The sequence below is a fragment of the Dioscorea cayenensis genome, chromosome 19 (genome assembly GCF_009730915.1).
Source record: "Dioscorea cayenensis subsp. rotundata cultivar TDr96_F1 chromosome 19, TDr96_F1_v2_PseudoChromosome.rev07_lg8_w22 25.fasta, whole genome shotgun sequence".
NCBI lineage: Eukaryota > Viridiplantae > Streptophyta > Magnoliopsida > Dioscoreales > Dioscoreaceae > Dioscorea > Dioscorea cayenensis.
Window position 1 is genome coordinate 1,375,509 of NC_052489.1, and position 21,252 is coordinate 1,396,760.

Below are 21,252 nucleotides of genomic sequence, written 5' to 3' on the forward strand. Positions count from 1 at the left end.
CTCATTAAATGATGAGATATGCAGATTCTTCAAAAAGAGGTACTATGCTTTCTCATGTCGTTCCTAAGATTATCAGCTTTCATACACTAAAGTGGGCCCCAGTTTGCCTGCTCTAACTTGTATGTGGTTCATATACAAGGCCTCAGTGGTCCAGAAGAAACCCTTTTTTATAGATGCTGTTTTATTTGTTCATTTCTAGCTAGAATATCTGACAGAAAAATTCATCTATGTTCTTCCATTATTGCATTTGTCAGAAGGCCACTAGGAAGCTTGATAGCCTGGAGACTACTTAGATACCTGATTGAAGAATGAATTCAACTACAGTAGATGGAGAATGCCCTCATCCAATTATCTCCATCTTTTCCTTTAACAGCATTTTTTTGCTTTTTATGAAGTGACTCAGATGGCTATTAGCAATTGGAGAAGACAAACGATTTGGTATAGCTCTTCTATTGGAAGGCAAAACTTGCACTTTCTCATTTATATACACATACAGACATACATGTACACATATAATGCTTTTAGAGAACTATTTAATTTAATTTCATACCATTTCAAGTGTCACAAGGCTGTTCAATGATGAGGCACAATAGGGGACCAGATCTTTGAAACAAGCATTAGAAATTCTCAGCTCCGTGCCAAGGAACGGGCCTCATATAGTTTTGTTAGCTTCCTGATGCTCACTCTTCTTTTTCTCAATTATTCATCCCTTGGCATTGTCTGATGATAGATCACTGTGAATGTGTGGTTCTTATTTCAGACAGTGCTTGTGATTCTCTTGTCTTGTATGACCTTTAGTTAGCAATGAGAAAGCAAAATAACCTCTCTAATGGCATAGCCACTGTCAGCCTGTCTGCGATCACCAGTCGACGAAATTCACGGCTTTAGTACAAGTCTACAACCTGGATATAGCCAAATTAAAGGCGATAATTGTGCTGCAATTTTATTAGAGATTCTTAGACAAATTTAAATGGTTTACTGTTGTAGTAAAAAGAGATCCAGTTATTGCATAATGCTAACTTTGTTTCGAGTGATGAAAACACGGTCCGTATAGGCCGGAGTGAGCAGAGGAGAAACAACAATAGAGGAAGAAGAGGATAATCTTCTACAAAGAGGCACCGATGCTTAGTGTTGATCAAGAGATAGCACCAACAAGTGCAGCCAATTTAAAGAGGACGCATCGCCTCTCAACTGCCATGCAGAGAACTAGTGAATGGTCTTTGCTTCTTCTCTTCAGCACTTGTTTTATGCTACTCATGCATATGTATATATCAATGATCATGAAGAGGGGTCCCTCATTGTTTCTTTTTGTATTTCAATAGGATTTTCTCCCAGGACATACCCAGTGATATCACTGTTCTGGCAGGAGGAGCTGCCTTCAGTTTACACAAGGTAACAAGAAGAACAAACACATACTGTGCTCCTTTTGATTTTACTAGTTAGCTCTATGTCCATTCAGTTCAGTTTTGATTGATCACCGAATCTCTGTATAGTTTCCATTGGTGTCCAAATGTGGATATATTCGAAAGCTAATGTTAGAAGCTGGTAACTCATCAGACATCTCAGTGACAGACATTTCAGACATCCCTGGTGGTGCCGAAGCATTTGAGTTTGCTGCAAAATTTTGCTATGGTATGAACTTTGAGATCAGCGCAGAAAACGTCGCAATGCTGCGGTGTGCTGCTGAGTACCTTGAAATGACAGAGGCATATTCAGATGGAAATCTCATTAATAGAACAGAGGCTTACTTGGAGGAAGTAGCAATGTTGAGCCTCTCCGGTGCTGTCACTGTGCTTCGCAAAGCAGAGAGCCTTCTGCCTATGTCTGAGAAAGTGAAACTAGTGAACAGATGCATTGATGCAGTGGCATATTTGGCTTGCAATGATAGCCAATTCTCTTTGTCATTGGATAGCCAGGAGAGCTTGAGTTCCTCTTTATCACAGCCCAGATTAATTGTGGACTGGTGGGCTGAGGAGTTGACGGTTCTAAAGATCAGCACCTTTCAGAGACTTCTTATGGCATTGAAGGCCAGAGGCTTTAAACAGGTGGCTTTTGGACCTGTTCTAATGCTTTATGTGCAGAAATCTCTGAGAGGTTTGGTGAGCAACACAATCCTTGCTTTCTCTACTTTTCTTTTTGATTATTAACACTGAAACACTTGATATTTATATTGCATAGCATTGCATGACTAATTGATAATTGGGCACAGGATCTTTTCAGTGGAGCAAGGAAGAAAAATGAGCTGAAACTAGAGCATGAGAGAAGGTTGGTGTTGGAAACAATCGCCAGTCTTTTGCCGACCGAAAGGAATGCTATGTCAGTCAGCTTTGTGTCGATGCTCCTGAGAGCAGCCTTGTATCTTGAAACCACAGTGGCTTGCAGGCTTGATTTGGAGAAGAGGATGGGCTTGCAGCTCGGGCAAGCTGTGCTAGATGATCTACTAATCCCTTCTTACTCACCCGATGCAGACACAATATTCGATGTCGAGACTGTTAAGAGGATCTTGATGAAATATCTTGAGCAAAATACGGACAGCTTCCGCATTGGATACAACACCGATGATGACTATGTCTCTTCTCCTCTGAATGACATGGATATAGTTGGACAGCTTATGGAGAGGTACCTCGCAGAAATAGCATCTGATCACAACTTGCCAATCTCAAAGTTTGTCAGCCTTGCTGAATTAATTCCCGAGCAAGCCCGGTTTAGAGAAGACGGAATGTATAGAGCAATCGATGTATTCTTGAAGGTGTGCTTTACCTATATAACTAACTAATCTTTGATGTTTTTCATTTCATATAATCATCTAGTCTGTTTCATGCTATGTTTTGCAAATTAATTCATGCTAATAATAAATATCATGCAGGCTCATCCATCTCTCAGTGATCCGGAAAGGAAAAGGATATGTAACTTGATGGATTGCCAAAAGTTATCGAGAGAGGCTTGTGCTCATGCAGCGCAGAATGAGAGGCTTCCCGTACAGATAGTGGTTCAGGTGCTTTACCATGAACAACATCGTTTCAAAGATCGAATGAGTGGAAGCTATTTCGGTGGAGAATCTCCTGCCCTTTCCCGGCAAATGAACCCATACAACACTCATTTTAACACACCCGATGAGCTCTCACGCTTGCGCAGAGAAAATGATGACCTGAAACTAGAGTTACTGAGAATGCGCGCACCCGTAAAAGACATAGATCAGCCTTCAATGAATGAAAGCACTTCTTCAGATAGGCCACCATTACTGAAGAAGTCATTCCTTAGTTCTGTAACTAAAAAACTCAGCCGCCTGTATTTGTTTTCACGTTCTGAAAGTGTTAAGTCATTGTCTGGCAAAACCGGAAGGAAGACTCCCAAAGACCGGAGGCATTCAATCTCATGAATCAATATATCACCTGTAAACATTCACTGTTGAATTGTATCACAGCTTGAACTTCTCCGCATTTAAATATCCAAGTTTTGTGTCTGTCTTATATAAATAAAATTAAAAAAAGATTGCGACAATTTTAATTGGTCTCATATAATTCAAATACTTCAGGATGGATATTTTGTTTTTCCAAGGAATTATGCATCCTTTTCATTTTGGAAAATGAAACAAAAACTTAGAATATCTGATCATGAAGCTACCATTAACATTAACAAGAAAAAGGGATTGATTGATTGATTGATTCAAGTATTGCAATCCAAGAAGTTTCATCATCATCATCATGATCATCATCATCATGTCATGTTAAGACTCAAACATTGAAAGAGCCAAGGAGGATACTGCTTCATTCTATCCTCTCTAACACCACCTTCAACCTCAAATCCATTGAGCTTAATTCTACCAGACTCCGATGAAGACGAAGAAAAGCTCGTGCCGGAGTCTGAAGTATATGATCTTTCATCCTTCTTTCTTCGGCTTCTCCCGGTGGCCAATGTCAGCTCTAAGTAATTCTCATCATCACTTTCAATCATCCCATGCCTATCCTCACCTTCTATATACTCTTCTGCAGGCTGTTCAAGATCAAGTTGCCGAGGAATTCTTCGCCTTTCTTCTTGATAACAATAATGAGACCGATCGAAAACCGGTCTCATTCATACCTCTCCATCTCTGTTCTCTCTTCAACTCTTTAATCTTCAGATCACTCATCAGTATCTTTTGAACTCTATACAGACGGTGAAGTTCATGAACCTACAAAATAAACAAATAAATAAATAAATATAAACAAAAGTCAATACTGTCCCCTAAAAAAAATGCATCAAATGTATTAAATAATAACTAACTAAAATCAATAAATTAACATCCATACTTGTTGTCTGAAAGTTTCTTCATGCTTCAACATGGCCATCTTCATTCTCTCCTTATCATACTGTTTCAGAAACCTCTCCATTATATTTCTGTTCCTGTTTGACATTCAAATTATGAATCTTTAGCACTTGGCTGGATTTCAAGATGAAGATCAATAGTATCACAAAACAACAAACTTTCTAAAAAACTCATATCTGAAACAATCAAAACAGTATATTCTTCAAAAGATAAGCATAAAACAAAAAAGAAGAACCAAATAAAACACACACATAAAAATAAGAAACTAGTATTAATTTTCATCCTCAAATCAACAAGAGAAGATAAGAGAAGAGAAGAAGCAAAGAAAGGTGAAGAACAACAAACTAACTGACCTTGTTGTTGTTGTTGTTGTGGTGGTGGTGGTGGTTGTTGTTGTTGTTGTTGTTGTTGTTTGGACTTTTGGCTTCTGTTCTCTCTCTCTCTTGTGTATGTCTTTGAAGTTGGAAAAGGAAAACTACTTAAAAGAGAGGTTTAGGCAAAGATGATCTTGGAGAAAAGAACAAGAGCCATATTCTGAAACAATGGAGGCAGTGGAGGATTTAAGATTCTAGTTTTGAGAATATTTTAGTGGGCTATAACTATAAGAGGGCATGCCAAACAAATCCCAGTCTCTTAGCCAATGCAGTTCAAGTATAGGAGAAGGGTAAAGATGCCTCACACTGTGCCAACAAAGGACAGGGACTAAAATAAGGAGGCCCACTTATTATACATCTACTCATAAAAACTATAGAGCACTACTCCAAAAGAATCATCAAACAGACAGCTAAACCTGCCATGCTAGATCACATGTGCCCTGGAATTCTTTGATCATCACCAGTTGTCTCAACCTATATCCATATATATATATATATGAACTAAATTTAAATTGTGTGCTTCTTTCATTTGGGATTAATCTTGTGGAGTATTCAACATCTTGACGCTATCCTTGATCAGTAGTTGTTCACTGATTGATTGATTGATCTATCATCAAGTGTTTATTGACTGATTGGTAGTTTATCTTATGATAATATTTCAATGAAATATTCCTTGTTTTGATGTTAATCATTCATATGACTCCGTCTACTCTAGTGTTCTTTTATGGTGAAACATTATTTACCAAGTAAAACAAATGTCTTTTTCTTTATAAAGATAGAATATCAAAGTCAAGGTTTAAAATTGCATATTATCAAGTGTTATTAATTAAGTAAAATGAATGAATGAGTGAGTGAGTGAGTGTATTATTGGGTCAATAATAATAAAAAGAATAATAATACAGTCCAAACATCTCCATTTCTTTAGGAGTGAGGAAAGGGGTTGGGTTTTTTGTCCTGGTTGTACTGAAAAAGGCCAATGTTAAGCAAAGTTGGCGAAAATGGGTTATCAAGTCTCCTTCAAAGCCAATGCCAATGAATCTATCCAAACAATTAGAGAAACTTAAGACCAATCACATACTTTCTCTCTCTTTTATCTCTTTCTTTTCTTTCTTTCTTTTCTCTTGTGAGTTGTGATTTGATTCTAGCTCCTACTAGCTATAGCTAGGCCTCCCAAAAACCTCCATCACATGATGTCCCAGTTCTCTTTTCTTATGCTCCTACTCTTCTTCTCTCATCATGCCTTCTCTTTTGTTTTCATCCTTCAATCTTTCTTTTCATTTTTTCTTTTTCTTTTTTAAATAAATAAATAAATAATAATCTCTAATATTTCAAAATTATCCGTTTAAAATTCAATTTTCATTATTTATATAAATTATCATCATGTGAACTGTTTTCTTTGTCCATATGTAAATGGATTCTTTTACATATATTACTAGTAAAAAAATTAATAAAACAATAAAAAAATAACTAATATTTTTTTTTTCTAACCCAATTTTTTTTTATTTTTAATAAATGTGAAAAAACTATACTGTGAGGTCTATTAATTATATCACGCACCCTCACCTTACAATAATAGAGAGTCAAACTCAAAGTCATAACTTTTACCTATACATAAAAGACCTAAGTATCGATTGTTGACTTCTGACTCAAATGTTATGGATTTAATCCAATAATTTATTCATGTTTATTAAACAAAATAAATATTAAAAAAAAACACATTTGATCAACTTTATGGTTCAATTTGCTCATTTATTCACAAATATCATTACTGAAACTAAAAGATTTTTAAAAAAAAACTAAATAAGCATTGTGTTTATTTATTTATTTATTTTTAAACTAAATTAATAAAAATACATAATCATAATAATTAAATGGTTAGATAGAGAGAGAGAGAGAGAGAGAGAGAGAGAGAGAGAAAGGTGGGCCGACATTGGTGCACGCGCTGCCGGAGTAAGGAGGCGCAGCCGTGTTGTGTGGCGGGCCCACACACACACACATCTCTCTCTCTCTCTCTCTAGAGTCTATATAAAAGAAAAGAAGCAGACAAGTGGAGTGATAATATAAATACAAACAATACAATAAATACTATGAGAGAAAGAGATGAGTGAGCTAGCATTTCTAATAAAGTGGATAACTTGTTTAACAAACATTGGCTAATGAATGAAAAGATGCCTTTATATCCTCTTCTTCTTCTTCTGATGAAAAAGGTATGTTTGTTTTGATTAGCCCCTTCACCCTTTCCTTTCAACCCTTGCTTCTTTTCCTCTCTCTCTCTCTCTCTCTCTCTCTCTCTCTCTCTCTCTATCTTTAGGTGGGATTGGAGGTGGGGTGGGGGTCCTCTATCTATTATATTTTATTATATTATATTTATCATGTATTTTATTTTTATTTTAAAAAAAATTTAGAAGATCGATAAAAGTCGATAAAGCGACAAAAAGCAAAAAAATAAATACGTATAAAGATATATAAGTTTACTGACTGAGCATTAACTTTTTAGAGGAAAGACTCTCGTCATATAATTCTAAAGAGAAAAACGAAAAATATTTCTTATACAAAACTACTACATGAGATCTAGAAAATAAATCATAATATGAGAAACTCGAATTGGAGATCTTTTAATCACAAACAGGGATAGTTATTAATGAGCTAACTCATGGTTCTTTCTAATATGAAGAATTATTTTAGACTTTGTAAATATGTGATGATAAGTTAAAGTTGAAATTTTAGTGTATAATAATAATAATAATAATAATAATAATGTTTTTTAAGGTCCACATAAAGAGAGCTATTGGTTGATTGTTGAGAGCACATGTACTTGTCCCCGGATGACAACAATGAAAAACAAGTAAAGGATGATAATGTGGGAGATATTTCTCAGGTGACCATTCAGAACCTTCTTCTTCTTCCTAGTCTGCAAACAGGTCCCTTTTTTCTGGTCTTTAATAATTTTTAGTTAATTTTTCTCATCAATCAACAATAGACCTAACCCGAAACACGGGTGTTTTTTTTTTTTCGGGTCGAGTCGAGACTAATCTGATTTAAGATTTCAATTCTATAAAAATAAATAAATAAATAAATAAATAAATAAATAAATAGACTTGATATAAAATTAAAAAAAAGTTCAAAAAGTTAAAATATAATTATTTATGTTTTTTTCCTCTTAAATCAAAGATGATGGATTTATCATTTATTAAATAATAATGATAATTAAATTTGATTGTTTGAAAGTTGACAAATGTAGGATGATGGTGACGTAAAAATTAGGTTTAGGGTTTTGAGAACAGGACTTTGATGATGAAGTGCAAATATCTAAGCACTAAAGAGTTTTATAGCAAGTTTACTTTAAAGACTATTTTTATATTCATATATATTAATATCAAAATAATTGACAGTGATAGCAGAGTGCTTGTGTGACTTTATATATTTTAAATTTTAATGCGAAAAACTAAACAAACTTTATCATTATTAAACAATCAAAAGTGAAATAATGATAAATTTTTAGTTATAGTCCAATAGACTAGTTATCAGCCATCTGTTTCTTTAGGTTTAGGTTTAGTTATAAGTTTATATATATATATATATATAACTTTTAATAAGACCATGCGTGAAGAGTGGCATTGAAAGTATAAAAATTAACCTCGTTAATAGGAATGATTAATAGTGCTTAATTAAACAGTGCACGCCTGTCAGTTTATCACTACACCATACCAAGCCTTGAGCCTCTTCAGTTTCAGCACCATGCTTTTGTAAAGTTCATTATGATTAATATTTAATCATTTTATTAATTATTCCTATGTTGTTGCATTGAAGATCTAAACTCTTTTGATTATATAATGAACTATTGGTCATGATTAAGTCAGTCTATTTAGTATGTAACTCTATGAGGAAAAATCCAACTAAGAAACTTAATTATAATACTAATTATAAGTTATGTTGGTTTGGTTATATTAGTGAGTGTTTGAGTATTAAAATGGAGTGTTTGCATATTATTATAAATTGATGTTTAATGCTAGAGGTCTGTTTGATATGTGAAAATTTGAAATATATGATAATACAATTTTTATTGACATGTATTTATTTTGTAAATTAATTAAGAGTGTAACATAAAAAAAGTAATTAAATACAACGAAAACTATGATACAAAAATTTTATTAACTTACAACACTACCAAAAGATAAAATTATCTTTAATTAAAATAATAAATAAATAAATAAATTATCTTTGATATATCTTCTCGTAAAAAAAATAATAATAATTGTATATTGTTTATTGAATATCAAATATAAAGTAGCATAAGTACTTCTGTTGTTCTCATTCACAAATCGAACAAAACCTAAAATTATACACTCACAGATTTTTCATAATGTTTCACTGTTTAATTTTATCAGTATAAAATATTTTATATAAATTTATGAATTACGCTGACAAACTTTTATTTAAAAAGTTATCATTAAAAATAATCATGAACTTGTTAGGATTATAAACTTGACCGAATAGAACATAATTAATTACTCCGGTCTAAAATACGGAATTAAAATCCACAAACAAAAGAAAACACTAAAGGATTAATTAATATGGTATGTTAAGACATTAAGGGAATCAATGATGATGATTAGTGGTAGGATTGGCAGAGAGTATGTGTTGTTTGTACATGCTTAAAAAACAATAATTGAATTAATCAATGGATAATGAGATAGGGCAATGAAGAGGCATGCACATGCAAATGCATATATAAATATATATATATATACATATATAATATAAAATTGGGCATACTTGTCCTTATGGGATCCAACACAAAGATGAGTGATGAGTTCTTGGGGAAAGGGATCTGATCACAATGGACCCAAACACGCCTGGCCTTTTTATTAAGCCTTTTTATCCTAATACATCCTGTTTTGGGACTTTGGAGGTCTCAAAAGAATCAATCATGTCTCTGCAATGTACCTTAAAGAAAACACATTCTTTCTCACTTCTTTTGCCCTTTTTTTCTTTTCTTTTTATTTCTCTTCCATGTTTATGGTCTTAGAGAATGAATCATGAGAGACAACTGATCACCCCCTTGTCCTTGTGGGGACTTGCACTTTAAATCCCTTTATATATATATATATATATATATATATATAGGATCGATTTTCTGCTGACCAGTAGATATCTATGAACGTCTATTATCGCATCTGGATCCTCGATCCGATCACCAGATGACGAATAATAATTACACAATAATATATCGAGTAATAAGCATTTATCGATATCGTCTCGCTAATGACATCCAACGCTAATAATCAGCGTCCATTATGAATCGTATATATATATATATATATATATATATATATATATATATATATATATATAAATATATATATATTCTCTATCTCTAATTTATTTTTTAAAGAGAAATCATTTGAAATTGAACCCTTAATCTCTTCGTTAAAGAAAGAATGAGATAACTAATTATCTTATTAAAAACTAATATTAACACATAAAAGAATTTATTAAACAAAATTAAACTTTTAGTGACATATAAATTATAGTCATTCTTGATTTTAATATTTCAAATTAAATCATGTTTATTGTAATTAATACAATAATTAATGTGTCAAAGACATTATATTATAGTCAATTTCAAATTAGTCAAATAGACTACAATGATCTAATATGTCAATTCATGAGTAATATTTTTTTTATTGTCTAAATTTTTTTTTAATGATGTTATTAAATAATATTTTGATATATAATGCTAATGTAAAATAATATAAGATTTAAAATATTTTATAAAAAAAATTGGAAATGAATGACAAGACTAAGTGATAAGACTAAAACTTTTATAACTAATATGGCTTTTTTATCCTTCCTTGATTCAATAGCAAACACACACTAATATGTCCCACAATATTCCATTCCTTCAAAGGAACAAATTTCCACCAAATTTTTGTTTTAATTTTATCATATATATTCTTCTCAGCATAGTTCCCACAATAGACAATCATGTTTTGCCATATTATCATTTTTGTGTATATCCATTATATTATTTTGTATATATATATTTGTCTCGCTTAATATTACTAAATTTAGTTGACAAGATGTCAAAATTAAATTATTATCATAATTTTTCTTGTCTAAGTTTCAATCATTAACAAGCAAAAAAATAAATAAATAAATAAATACTTAAATGAATTCAAATATCATATGCAAAAATCACTTTTTGGGTGATCATCTATTTAAAAATTCTTACTGGTTCTGAGCATCCAATTTTTTCTCTGCTATATAGAATCTTTGTTGTATTGAGTTTTTTCTTTTCTCTAATATATTTTAGATGATTTATTAAAAAAAAGAAGAAGAAAAAACAAATATGATGTGTATTGGTAGCTAGCACCTATGAGTTACAAATTTTTATTTACATTGACTTCTGATTTTTAATGTTTATTCTACTATATATATATATATATATAATCCTATATTGTTCCTTATAATTATAATCTATTTTCTTATTTATTAAAACTATTTTATTATTATTTTTTTAATTATCCAACCATACAAACCTAATATATATATATATATATTATAGTGTATGTGTGTGGCTATTGGCCTTCGTGAAGTTCCAAGCTCTCCAATTAGCCAAACATAATAAATAATAATAATAATAATAATAATAATAATTATTATTATTATTATTATTATTAAAAATGCAAAACAAGTTAAGAAGCATGTATAGAAGAGAATCTTATGGAGCAATATGGACCACTGGTTATAAGTAGCTTAAGAAGAGGTGAGAAAGCATCAAATGAATGTCCACAAAAAACAAGCAAAGCACAATGAATGAATAATAAAAATCAATGAGATCATGTGGTTCTCTTTCTCTACGTCATTGAGACATCGTACATAGCCTAGATCTCAACTTGTTTGCCCTCTTCTTCTCCTTCTTTAATTTGGTCCCACTCACACTTAGTTATAATTCTCTTCTCATGGATTTCAATAAATTCAAACCCAAAAGATTAGAACCAAGTCTTCTCTCCCTGTCGTTTCTCTAAGCTACACTCATATCTGGCTCTTGTCCTTCTCTCTCTCTCTTATAATTGAGAGTTTAAGTGGGGACTAATAAGAGTTTTATTATTGATTATAAGTGGAAGCATGATCATAAGGGACAAATGGGGTTTCAGGAATATGATGGGAGTTTAAGAGCATGATGTGAAAGGGTTTATTTTATTTATGCCTTTGTTTCTATATATATATATATATATATATGATATTTATTATGAGATTTAATTTAATTGGAGGAAGATGAAGCATTTAAGTAGTTTTGTTTGGGGGTTGGGGGCTTGAGTTTAGACATTGTTATGGGTCATCTCTTATCTTGTTGGGTTGTTGATCTGTCCCTTAGTTTTTTTTTTCTTACTTATTATTCAAGTTCTCTATTTGGTATTAGGTGCTTTGTTGAGCTTATTTTTTTATAAAAATAAAATAAAATTATAGTTATTTATTTATTAGTTTGAGTGATGGTCTTCTCTAAAATTTTATAGGTGTTAGTTATTAGGCAAATTATTTATAAGTGCATTTAGAAATTTTCAACTAAAAAAATTTATAGTTATTTATTTATTAGTTTGAATGATGATCTTCTCTAAAATTTTATAGGTGTTAGTTATTAGGCAAATTATTTATAAGTGCATTTAGAAATTTTTCAAACTTGATATTTTTTATACTTATTTTTGAGTTCCATTTTGTGAAGAATTACTCATAACCAACACACCATTCAATTGACACTTGTTTGTTTGTTTTCTAGGAATGTTATCTTAATTTTTACATAATTGTAAAATTTAAAAAATTTCACTTATAAAATATATCTTGACCAAAATAAATAAATAAATAAAAGTAAACTCTTGCTTGATTGTACCATAGCTCAAAATTTGTCAACGAAGCCCAACAAGCCTGCCATCTAGAACCATGAATCATTATAAGCCCAATAATACTCTTGCACTCAAGTGCACTTGTTGAGTTTGGGCCCAACCCATTCTTTTCTGTTGGACTTGATAACACATTCAGAATCATAAATTAATTTGATCTTTAACATTCTTTTAAATGTATCATGAATATTAGTGAAAATATATGAAAAAGAAAGTTCATTTCATCTTCCTTGTTTTTTTGGTTTTTTTTTAAGCATCTTTTACAATGGGTAACATCACGTTTTATTCAAATTATTTAATACAATTTATATATACATATATATTTTTTGCATTTTCATCTATCGAAATCGAAGGGGAATACTATCTGTGATTCTATGGTGTAGTTTATTTGATTGATCGCTTATTCATTTACGTAAATAATTAAAAAAAAAACCTTTATTTATATTTATATTTTTGGTTGACAATAATGAAAATTTTAGCAATTGTATATGTAGTGATAAGGCAATAATATTTATTTATGGCATATAAAAATTAGATATTATCAATTTGGCAATTTGATCATCAATGTTAATTGTGAATTAACCCTACCCATCACAAGATGAATTCAATTTGGAATAAATCATTTATTTAAGATCTTAGCATAATTTTATAAAACCATATCTACATAACATAATACACTCCTACATATCATGGGTAGCAAGAATAGTTACAGCTCATATTCTTAAAAATAGTTTTCTTAATATTTCATACCATCATAAATCATTAAAATTATATCACTAGTTGTTAATAGCTTAATAGTTAATTTTAACTTCACATTAAAATTTACGGAAATACATAACTATACCATAGGGCAAGAAGAGAATAGGATAACTTAATTGGCTGATGAAGAATATTGATATATATATATATTAATTTAGTATAGTATGCATGTGATATTTTTCAAGTGAATAAAATTTTAAAACATTTGATAAATAGAGATGCAAGTTAGAAATGATTATTAATTTGCAAATGACCATAAAATTATACTTAGTTAAACGAGTATCATGGTTCTCATTTTTGGTTGATTGGTAGTTATACCAACTAAATAATAAGATATTATTTGAATAAAAATATTATTTGATCAATAATTATGTAGTAAACTTTTTTTAAAATCAAATTGATCCTAAACTAGATTATTTGAAGAATCACATTGTGAATTACACATTTTTCTTTTATTAAAAAAACATGATACAGTGCAATAATTCATGTGAAGGGATTAATGTCACATTAAAGAGTATCAAGGCATAATCTCCTAATTAATTTATTAAATAAAATAAAAACAAGATTATGATCTCAAAGATCACTCTTCTAGTTGCATTTGTAGTTTTAAACAAAAATTATAAGAAAAATAATAATTCAACAGATCAAATTTATTATTTATTTATTTTTATTATTTTATTTTTACAAAGAACCAATGAATCCCATTTGCTATGTTTTCAAAAAGCATGGCACACTAACAGGACGTGTCACCTTCATAATCATTAATGTACTAATTCATCCAAAATTAAAAATAATGGATTATTCATGACACATAAAACTCTTTAAATAGCATTAATTAAATTTTATAATTAATATATATATATATATATATTGAGCACCAAAATACTAGGGGCGTTCATAGATAAGATCGAATTCTATGGGATCTATATCACTTTTTAGATTTAAACCAATGATTGTACATCTTCCATAAATATAAACAGTAACATAAACAGTGATTTTGGATAATACTAAATCAGATGAGATAAACAATTATCATATCAACAGTGCTTTAAATAGTATTGAATGAGATAAACAGTTATAGCATCTCAATTGTTTTATTATTATTTGAATAGTAAAATTTTAACGACAGTCATCTAAACTGATAGTCACTCCTGCTTTTAATTTTTTTTTAAAACTAACCCAATAGAACCTTCATCAATTATTTCTTCTCATTTTGTACACTCTATGAAACGTCAACAAAGAGCATATAACCACATATGTTTCACGTGGACACTGTAAACATTCATATATAACAAATAATATATATATATATATATATATATATATAGAGGCCAAACATTATCTGTGGTCCGCAGATGATATATAATAACTTTAATAGGATTGACTATGATGATTAATTCTGCTTTGAGATTGATTGATGGTCGATTAAAAGCATATCATCAGACTAGTATCATGATAAAAGCTGTATGCAGTGCAGTTGGAAAATCACGCATATCAGCGTTCACGATTTCGAATCATGAGCGTTTACGCATCTCATATTTATATATATATATATATATATATATTTTTGAAAAAAAACGACAAATCTGAAACTTGAGCGCGTGTGTGGGAAACTACTCGCCGTATACTCGCTCGTGGGGACAGAGATGAATATCGGGTTTTTCCCGAAAATGATCGTTACGTAGCGAATTGCAAATTATCAAAAATCGTTGGTATACCATATAATTTTTTATTATTGGATCTTAATCATGCATGCAAATAAAATTATTTTTAAAAATTTTAGAGGTTTTTTAATAAATATACAAATTCGAAACAAGTACAGTACCAACTTTTAATCAAAACGTAAAGCTATCCCAATAGAAAACGGCCATGTGTCCATTCTTGTCCACAGAAATCTCTCCACGTGTCAAAACGCTGTCCACGTTGTCTCGTACTTCGCGCCACAACGTTTTTAAAAAAACACAGGCGACTTAACGTTCTACATAACTACTGTACGATTCACTGTTTTAGATGACGTGGCCTTCTATAAAACCAACACGATTACATTCGTAAAAAAATATCTTTAAGGAGGCACGAGGAATCATTCAATGCCACGTGTACTACGATAGAGGGGACAAGTGCGTCTCTATCACGGAAGGGGTCCCTAACATCACGGCCCATTTCCACCGTCACGTGCCGGTTTTCTCACCGGCTCTGCCCGTGCCTCAAATGACGGTCCCCTTTATAAAGAGTCCCCAATTCTCGAGTCCAACAAATACAGTTTAGCGAGCGAGAGAGAGTTGCAAAGCTTCCAACTTTAGCCAACCGGCGATGAGGAGAGTTCTGATCGGCGTAGCGGCGAAGCTCCGGGCAAGGAAATCAGGCAAGATGGTTTGAATCGGAGTTCCAATTTGTCTTTTTGGTAATAAAAATCGTTTGGTTGGGTTTGGGGATGTAGGGCTTGGGAGGCTGAAGAGGGAGGTGAGCACCTGCGAGTACGAGGATGTGCGAGTGATGTGGGAGATGTTGAGTAGTGGGCAGAAGCGTTTCGCTCATCACCGGCCGGCGAGGGTGGAGGGGAAACGGCATGTGAGGAGTGGGATACTCGGATGGGCTCCTTATCATTTGTGCTGTGGATTTTGAGCTCTTGCTCACAACGTGCGAGTTTGTGAGCGTTTGATGTAGATAACTAAGTTTGTTCATAACCAATGGAGAAGAAGAGATCTTTCTCTCTATCTTTCTTTCTCTCTCTCCATTTCTTTATCTTAGCTCGTTCATTCATCCATGTCTGTGTTTTATATGGGAAGAAGGAACTCGTTGTTATTTGATGATATGGATGAAAATAATTCTAATGTTTGATGTTTGTTTCTTTTTAACTTGTGAGTGTTTTGGGTGTTGCCATTTGTTTGAATTTGGTTGGTGAATTGATGGAGAGTTGTTTGGTGATTGGTTGGCTGGTGACTGATAAGAAGTTGATTTTGCTGGGGTCCTATCACTGATATTTTTATTATTTTTTTCCCTTTCGGTAAAGCACGTTTCTTGAGTGGGATAGACATGACATGACCGTTCAAAGAGTTCACTTTCTGTATATGTTTATATATAAATTAAGAAATCATTAATGCTCTGAAAACCTCTTATGAACATACTTTGACAGTGCAGTTTACAAGCACAAAATAATCAATGTGCGCTAAAACAACTTGCTTTTGTTGTGATTGTCCAAACAAAAAAAGATTATTAGCAGTTCAAGGTTCAATTATCATGTAGATATGACTGAAATTTGAGCTCATAAAATTCAATGCTCTTAAACAGACATTTATTATGGTTGGTGAAATCCATAACTGTTGCATGGCGTCAAGGAAGTATCAGTGGAGAGGGCCCTGATGCGGATGCAACCAAAAGGTTGAACACACAAAAAACCTAAATTTCAAGAACTAAGAGCCCGGAGATGAACCCTCATTTTGAGTGTTATTAAGTTGCTCAAATTCTATTGTTATAAAAGGAGGCCTCTGACCGAATTTCAGAAGATGAGCGGTTTCATACACATCCCGCAGCTGCCAAATCTTCTGCACATCCAGATATGCTTCACAGGCAAAACACCAAACTGATAAATCACTGCCAACAAAGAATTGAGAGAATTAATAAAGCTGAAATAAATCAGAAAAGCAAGAAGAGGTGATATTATGGGAAATTAACAATGCAACTTAAACATCGTTTATCACTTGTTATATAAGTTCTTACTTTTGTCAAAAGCAATCAACAAGAACTTGAAAACAATCAGAAATACATGGTAGCTGGCAACAGTACCTGAAGCTTAATGCAAGACAGTGTCCAGTTTCTTGATGATGACCGACCATGTGCTTGTTGATAAAGCGGCTGCACAGAACATCTTTGCAACTCAAGCACACCCAGTTTTCGGCAGGGTGGTGACATCTGATATGAAGGAAACATCATTTAACCATGTATCCAATGCTTAGTCAAACAAATGGTCATCATTCAATATGATTTGCAATATGTTGAAATTACACAGATGTATTCATTTTCGATTTATTAAAATACAATGTGTACACTTCACAGAAGTACCCAACTCCGCCCAGTAAAACTCTAAATTCTACAAAAGCAATTTGCAATATGTTAAAATTACACTGATGTATCCACTTTCGATTTATTAAAATACAATGTGTACACTTCACAGAAGTACCCAACTCCGCCCAGTAAAAATAAATTCTACAAAAGCAATTTGCAATATGTTAAAATTACACTGATGTATTCACTTTTGATTTATTAAAATACAATATGTACACTTTACAGAAGTACACAACTCCGCCTAGTAAAACTCTAAATTCTACAAAAGCAATTTGCAATATGTTAAAATTACACAGATGCATTCACTTTCGGTTTATTAAAATACAATGTGTATACTTCGCAGAAGTACACAACTTTGCCCAGTAAAACTCTAAATTCTACAAAAGCAATTTGCAATATGTTGAAATTACACAGATGTAATCATTTTTGGTTTATTAAAATACAATGTGTATACTTCACAGAAGTACACAACATTGCCCAGTAAAACTCTAAATTCTACAAAAGCAATTTGCAATATGTTAAAATTACACAGATGCATTCACATTCGGTTTATTAAAATACAATGTGTATACTTCGCAGAAGTACACAACTCAGCCCAGTAAAACTCTAAATCCTACAAAAACAATTTGCAATATGTTGAAATTACACAGGTGTATTCACTTTTGGTTTATTAAAATACAATGTGTATACTTCGCAGAAGTACACAACTCTGCCCAGTAAAACTCTAAATTCTACGAAAGGAAAAACTCAGATGGAAATCATTTTTATTTAGTTCACAGACTTTTATAATGGACATAAAGACCATAATTTGCTTGGCCATGAACACAATAATATTTCAATTTGACAACACAAACATTCAAACAATTATAAATTTTAACAATAGAATTCACAAGTTCAAGCCAATATTTTTAGATAATTGTTCTCCAAACTCCAAAGAAGGCTTATGAAATCTGAAAATTCTTGATAAATATTCAAAAAAACCAAAAAATTCAGAAGAAAAAAAACCAAAGGTGTTGATTTTAACCAGAGTTTCCACTTTGTATCCATTTGATTAGGTTTTGAATTTTTCCCCAATTGAAGATGGAAGGCTAAATTAAGCTAAATTGTCAGAATGAATGCGTTCTCTTCATTTGAGGCATATAATTGAATAATATCACAAACCAGCATGGGCTATCGACAAACAAAGAATTGAATTGACGAAAGGAAACAGAGCGAAATGAAAGGAGATTAGGGTTTCAAAGAGCGACCTGGAACACGGGGAATCAGGGGGAGGGATGTGAGAGAGATCGGAAGACAAGGACGAGAGATGATCGCAGGACGATCGAGCCTCCACCCATCCAGACGCCGCGCCATAGAACTCCTCCTCGAGCTCCGCCGATGAAGACCCCTCCGCTGCCATCGTCGATCGCTTCCCTTTGTTTGGCGGGGATGGCTGCAGCACTATTAAACCCGCGTTTTTGCACATACACCCTTCTATAACTATTAATTATTTATTTATTACTCTAAAATTATGCAACTGTTTTTTACTTATAAATTATAAATTTGCAGGGTTTATTGTGGAAAGAGCCAAGCCCATCTCCCCAAGCGAAATTTATTGAAATGGTGAGGGTTTTATTCTATATTTCTTGTTGTTGGTGCAGTTGATTTTTTTTTTTATTATTAATTTTTTATTATGAAAGATATTGTTTCATGGAAGTTGTTTTTTTCCAACTTGTGTTATTATATATATATATATTTATAAAATTAACGAGTGATAAAACAAAGGACAACAGAGTACATGAAGGTTATTTATGATAGCTTGATTCGCACAAGGGACTTTAAACATGAATTATAATCTGAGAGCTTTTGAATTTGAAAGATTTCTCAATCACAACCACAAATAATTACTGTTGAACTCGTCTCATTAGTGTAATAATTTATACAATATATTTGTCAGATGAACTTTATTTATAGGTGGAGTTTTGTTTTGATTTGGTTGAAAGGAAAAAATCTCTAGTTTTGTGATGTTTGCATACTTTGTTGCATAAATTTTGTTTCTTCTGTTGCTGCAACACTAGAGATCTATGGATTTTTTTTTGTATAACTAATGAGATAAGTAGAGAAAAATGAAATGAAGAAATGTGTAATCCCTACAGGGATTTAAGTGCTTTGGTGTATTATAGATGAGTATGGGAGAAGATAATCATGAAAATGCTTGATAATATTTAGGAAACCGTAGCATTAATGGTCTTTCAGGATGAAGGAGATTCTTGGCATGTTTCTATGAATTTTTCATATTGTTCTTGATGTATGTTAGCACCAGTATATATGCCTATGCATCTGGAATTTACAAATTCTATACAGTTGGACAAATCCCAAGTTTAGTGTTTATTGCACCCAGTTGAGAAAGCTCAGTATGTCAATGCTTCTGCACCAATGGCAAAACCATTGGTTTCATCATGATACTTTATATTATAATCTCTGCCAATTTTTCTAATTGGCCTTGGTAGTATCAAACTTATACGAAGTTCTTGAATTATAATTAGACTTCTTTGTTCAAGTTTTATCCGGCGTGCATTAATGACCTTATTTATTTGTCGTCAATGGCCATCTATAATCTATCTGTAACACTTCTATAAGAATGAGTTAATTTTATTGCTATCAAAATTTTTTTTACAACTTTTTTAGCTTATGTTCTTAATAAATTCGTGATTCATCCACTTTATTTTTTATTTTTTTTAAAGTTCTTCTGTTTTTTCTTAATTGACATGACTCCCTCTTCTCCTGTTAGCATAGACATCAAATGATTTTTGCTGTATATATCTCTTACTACTTATTCTGAATGGACAACGCTTTTGTTCAGTTGCTGTTGATTTTATGCTTAAAAAGGTGGTTTGCTATGCTGTGGAAAGTAGAGCATTTTTAGATTTCTGCAATTATTTGCTAATGCTTAGCTATGTTATTAGAACCTATTTATGCAAGTAACTGAACCTGATAATCTTCCTATCCATTATTTCTTTAAACAGTCCTGCTAAGAAGCTTCCAACAGAGCTGACTGTGCTGGTGCTGGGTCAAGTCACCATGATTCTGGAGTTTAGGTATTGAATGACTTCACAATGTGATCTGCCCCTATATTTCACTTACTAAAGAACTCTAATGAAGAACAGTTTATTTTGGCAGAATGCCATCTTCTTGTTTGGATGTGATAATTATATTTATTTATTATGTTGGGACTTGAACTTTTGAACAGGTTTTGATTCAAACTCATTTGTGAAATTGAGAATGTGCTGATATTGGCCAGTTTCTGCCTCATTTTGAAGTGCTTAGTTTTTTTAATTATTATAAAGTGAACAGACCACTCATCTTACCTTTTTTTCATTATTATAAAGTAAATAAACCACTCATCTTACCTATTGTTTGTCAGAGGAAGTTAATCTCTCGACTTTTTACTCAGCGAAGAAGAAAGTTACTATCAGTTTTATGAAAGATGGATTCAGGTTGTAATTTGTATACTTATATCCCATTCTCAATATCTGCAGCATGTCAATGATTATATATATATATAAATAGATATATGTTTGTGATACTGCTCTGAGTAGCTTGTGGTATATTATGTGACATGAAATTTCCAATGATTTAGAAATTATATACAGGAATTGAAGTTTGGTTGGTGTAGGGAATGGGGTATGGTCATGGCATTTGAAGTTAATGCTCTCATTCTTTCTTCTGCATTTGATAATTTCAGAGTGAATTAAGTTTTATCTTTCTGTTTGGTGTCTGGTAGAATGTATAGAAAATGGTAATTTTCCATTCAAAATAGTTTATTAGTATGTGTTGATTGGTTAACAATTGAAAACAGTCTCATTCTGCA

General features: G+C 32.0%; 3 protein-coding genes across 3 annotated transcripts; 1 reads left to right on the forward strand and 2 right to left on the reverse strand.

Moving 5' to 3' along the window:
- The first annotated feature begins 77 nt into the window (after positions 1 to 77).
- On the forward strand, positions 78 to 3,463 carry LOC120283723 (BTB/POZ domain-containing protein SR1IP1-like). The gene is made up of 5 exons (XM_039290446.1): positions 78 to 1,216; positions 1,323 to 1,392; positions 1,494 to 2,099; positions 2,210 to 2,749; positions 2,867 to 3,463. Exons 1-5 carry the CDS (start codon positions 1,122 to 1,124, stop codon positions 3,377 to 3,379), a joined length of 1,824 nt encoding a protein of 607 aa, XP_039146380.1. The 5' UTR covers positions 78 to 1,121; the 3' UTR covers positions 3,380 to 3,463.
- Positions 3,464 to 3,717: 254 nt separating this feature from the next.
- LOC120250628 lies at positions 3,718 to 4,370 on the reverse strand. The gene is made up of 3 exons (XM_039259452.1): positions 4,290 to 4,370; positions 4,081 to 4,171; positions 3,718 to 4,034 (listed from the first exon to the last, which is right to left on the reverse strand). The coding sequence occupies exons 1-3, from the start codon at positions 4,368 to 4,370 to the stop codon at positions 3,718 to 3,720; spliced, it is 489 nt and encodes a 162-aa protein (XP_039115386.1).
- An 11,814-nt stretch (positions 4,371 to 16,184) lies between these two features.
- LOC120250713 (histone deacetylase 6) lies at positions 16,185 to 18,835 on the reverse strand. Its single transcript, XM_039259550.1, has 3 exons — positions 18,650 to 18,835; positions 17,124 to 17,249; positions 16,185 to 16,931 (listed from the first exon to the last, which is right to left on the reverse strand). The coding sequence occupies exons 1-3, from the start codon at positions 18,799 to 18,801 to the stop codon at positions 16,751 to 16,753; spliced, it is 459 nt and encodes a 152-aa protein (XP_039115484.1). The 5' UTR covers positions 18,802 to 18,835; the 3' UTR covers positions 16,185 to 16,750.
- Positions 18,836 to 21,252: the final 2,417 nt, after the last annotated feature.

Coding starts and splice junctions, on each gene's coding strand:
- LOC120250628 (XM_039259452.1), bottom strand. CDS start 4,370: ATGGAGAGGTTTCTGAAACAGTATGATAAGGAGAGAATGAAGATGGCC. Junction 4,172..4,289: donor AAGAAACTTTCAGACAACAA/GTATGGATGTTA, acceptor TTTATTTTGTAG/GTTCATGAACTTCACCGTCT. Junction 4,035..4,080: donor GAGAGAACAGAGATGGAGAG/GTATGAATGAGA, acceptor ATTGTTATCAAG/AAGAAAGGCGAAGAATTCCT.
- LOC120283723 (XM_039290446.1), top strand. CDS start 1,122: ATGCTTAGTGTTGATCAAGAGATAGCACCAACAAGTGCAGCCAATTTA. Junction 1,217..1,322: donor ATGCAGAGAACTAGTGAATG/GTCTTTGCTTCT, acceptor GTATTTCAATAG/GATTTTCTCCCAGGACATAC. Junction 2,750..2,866: donor CAATCGATGTATTCTTGAAG/GTGTGCTTTACC, acceptor AATATCATGCAG/GCTCATCCATCTCTCAGTGA.
- LOC120250713 (XM_039259550.1), bottom strand. CDS start 18,801: ATGGCAGCGGAGGGGTCTTCATCGGCGGAGCTCGAGGAGGAGTTCTAT. Junction 17,250..18,649: donor CCTGATTCCCCGTGTTCCAG/GTCGCTCTTTGA, acceptor CCTTCATATCAG/ATGTCACCACCCTGCCGAAA. Junction 16,932..17,123: donor TGTCTTGCATTAAGCTTCAG/GTACTGTTGCCA, acceptor CTTTGTTGGCAG/TGATTTATCAGTTTGGTGTT.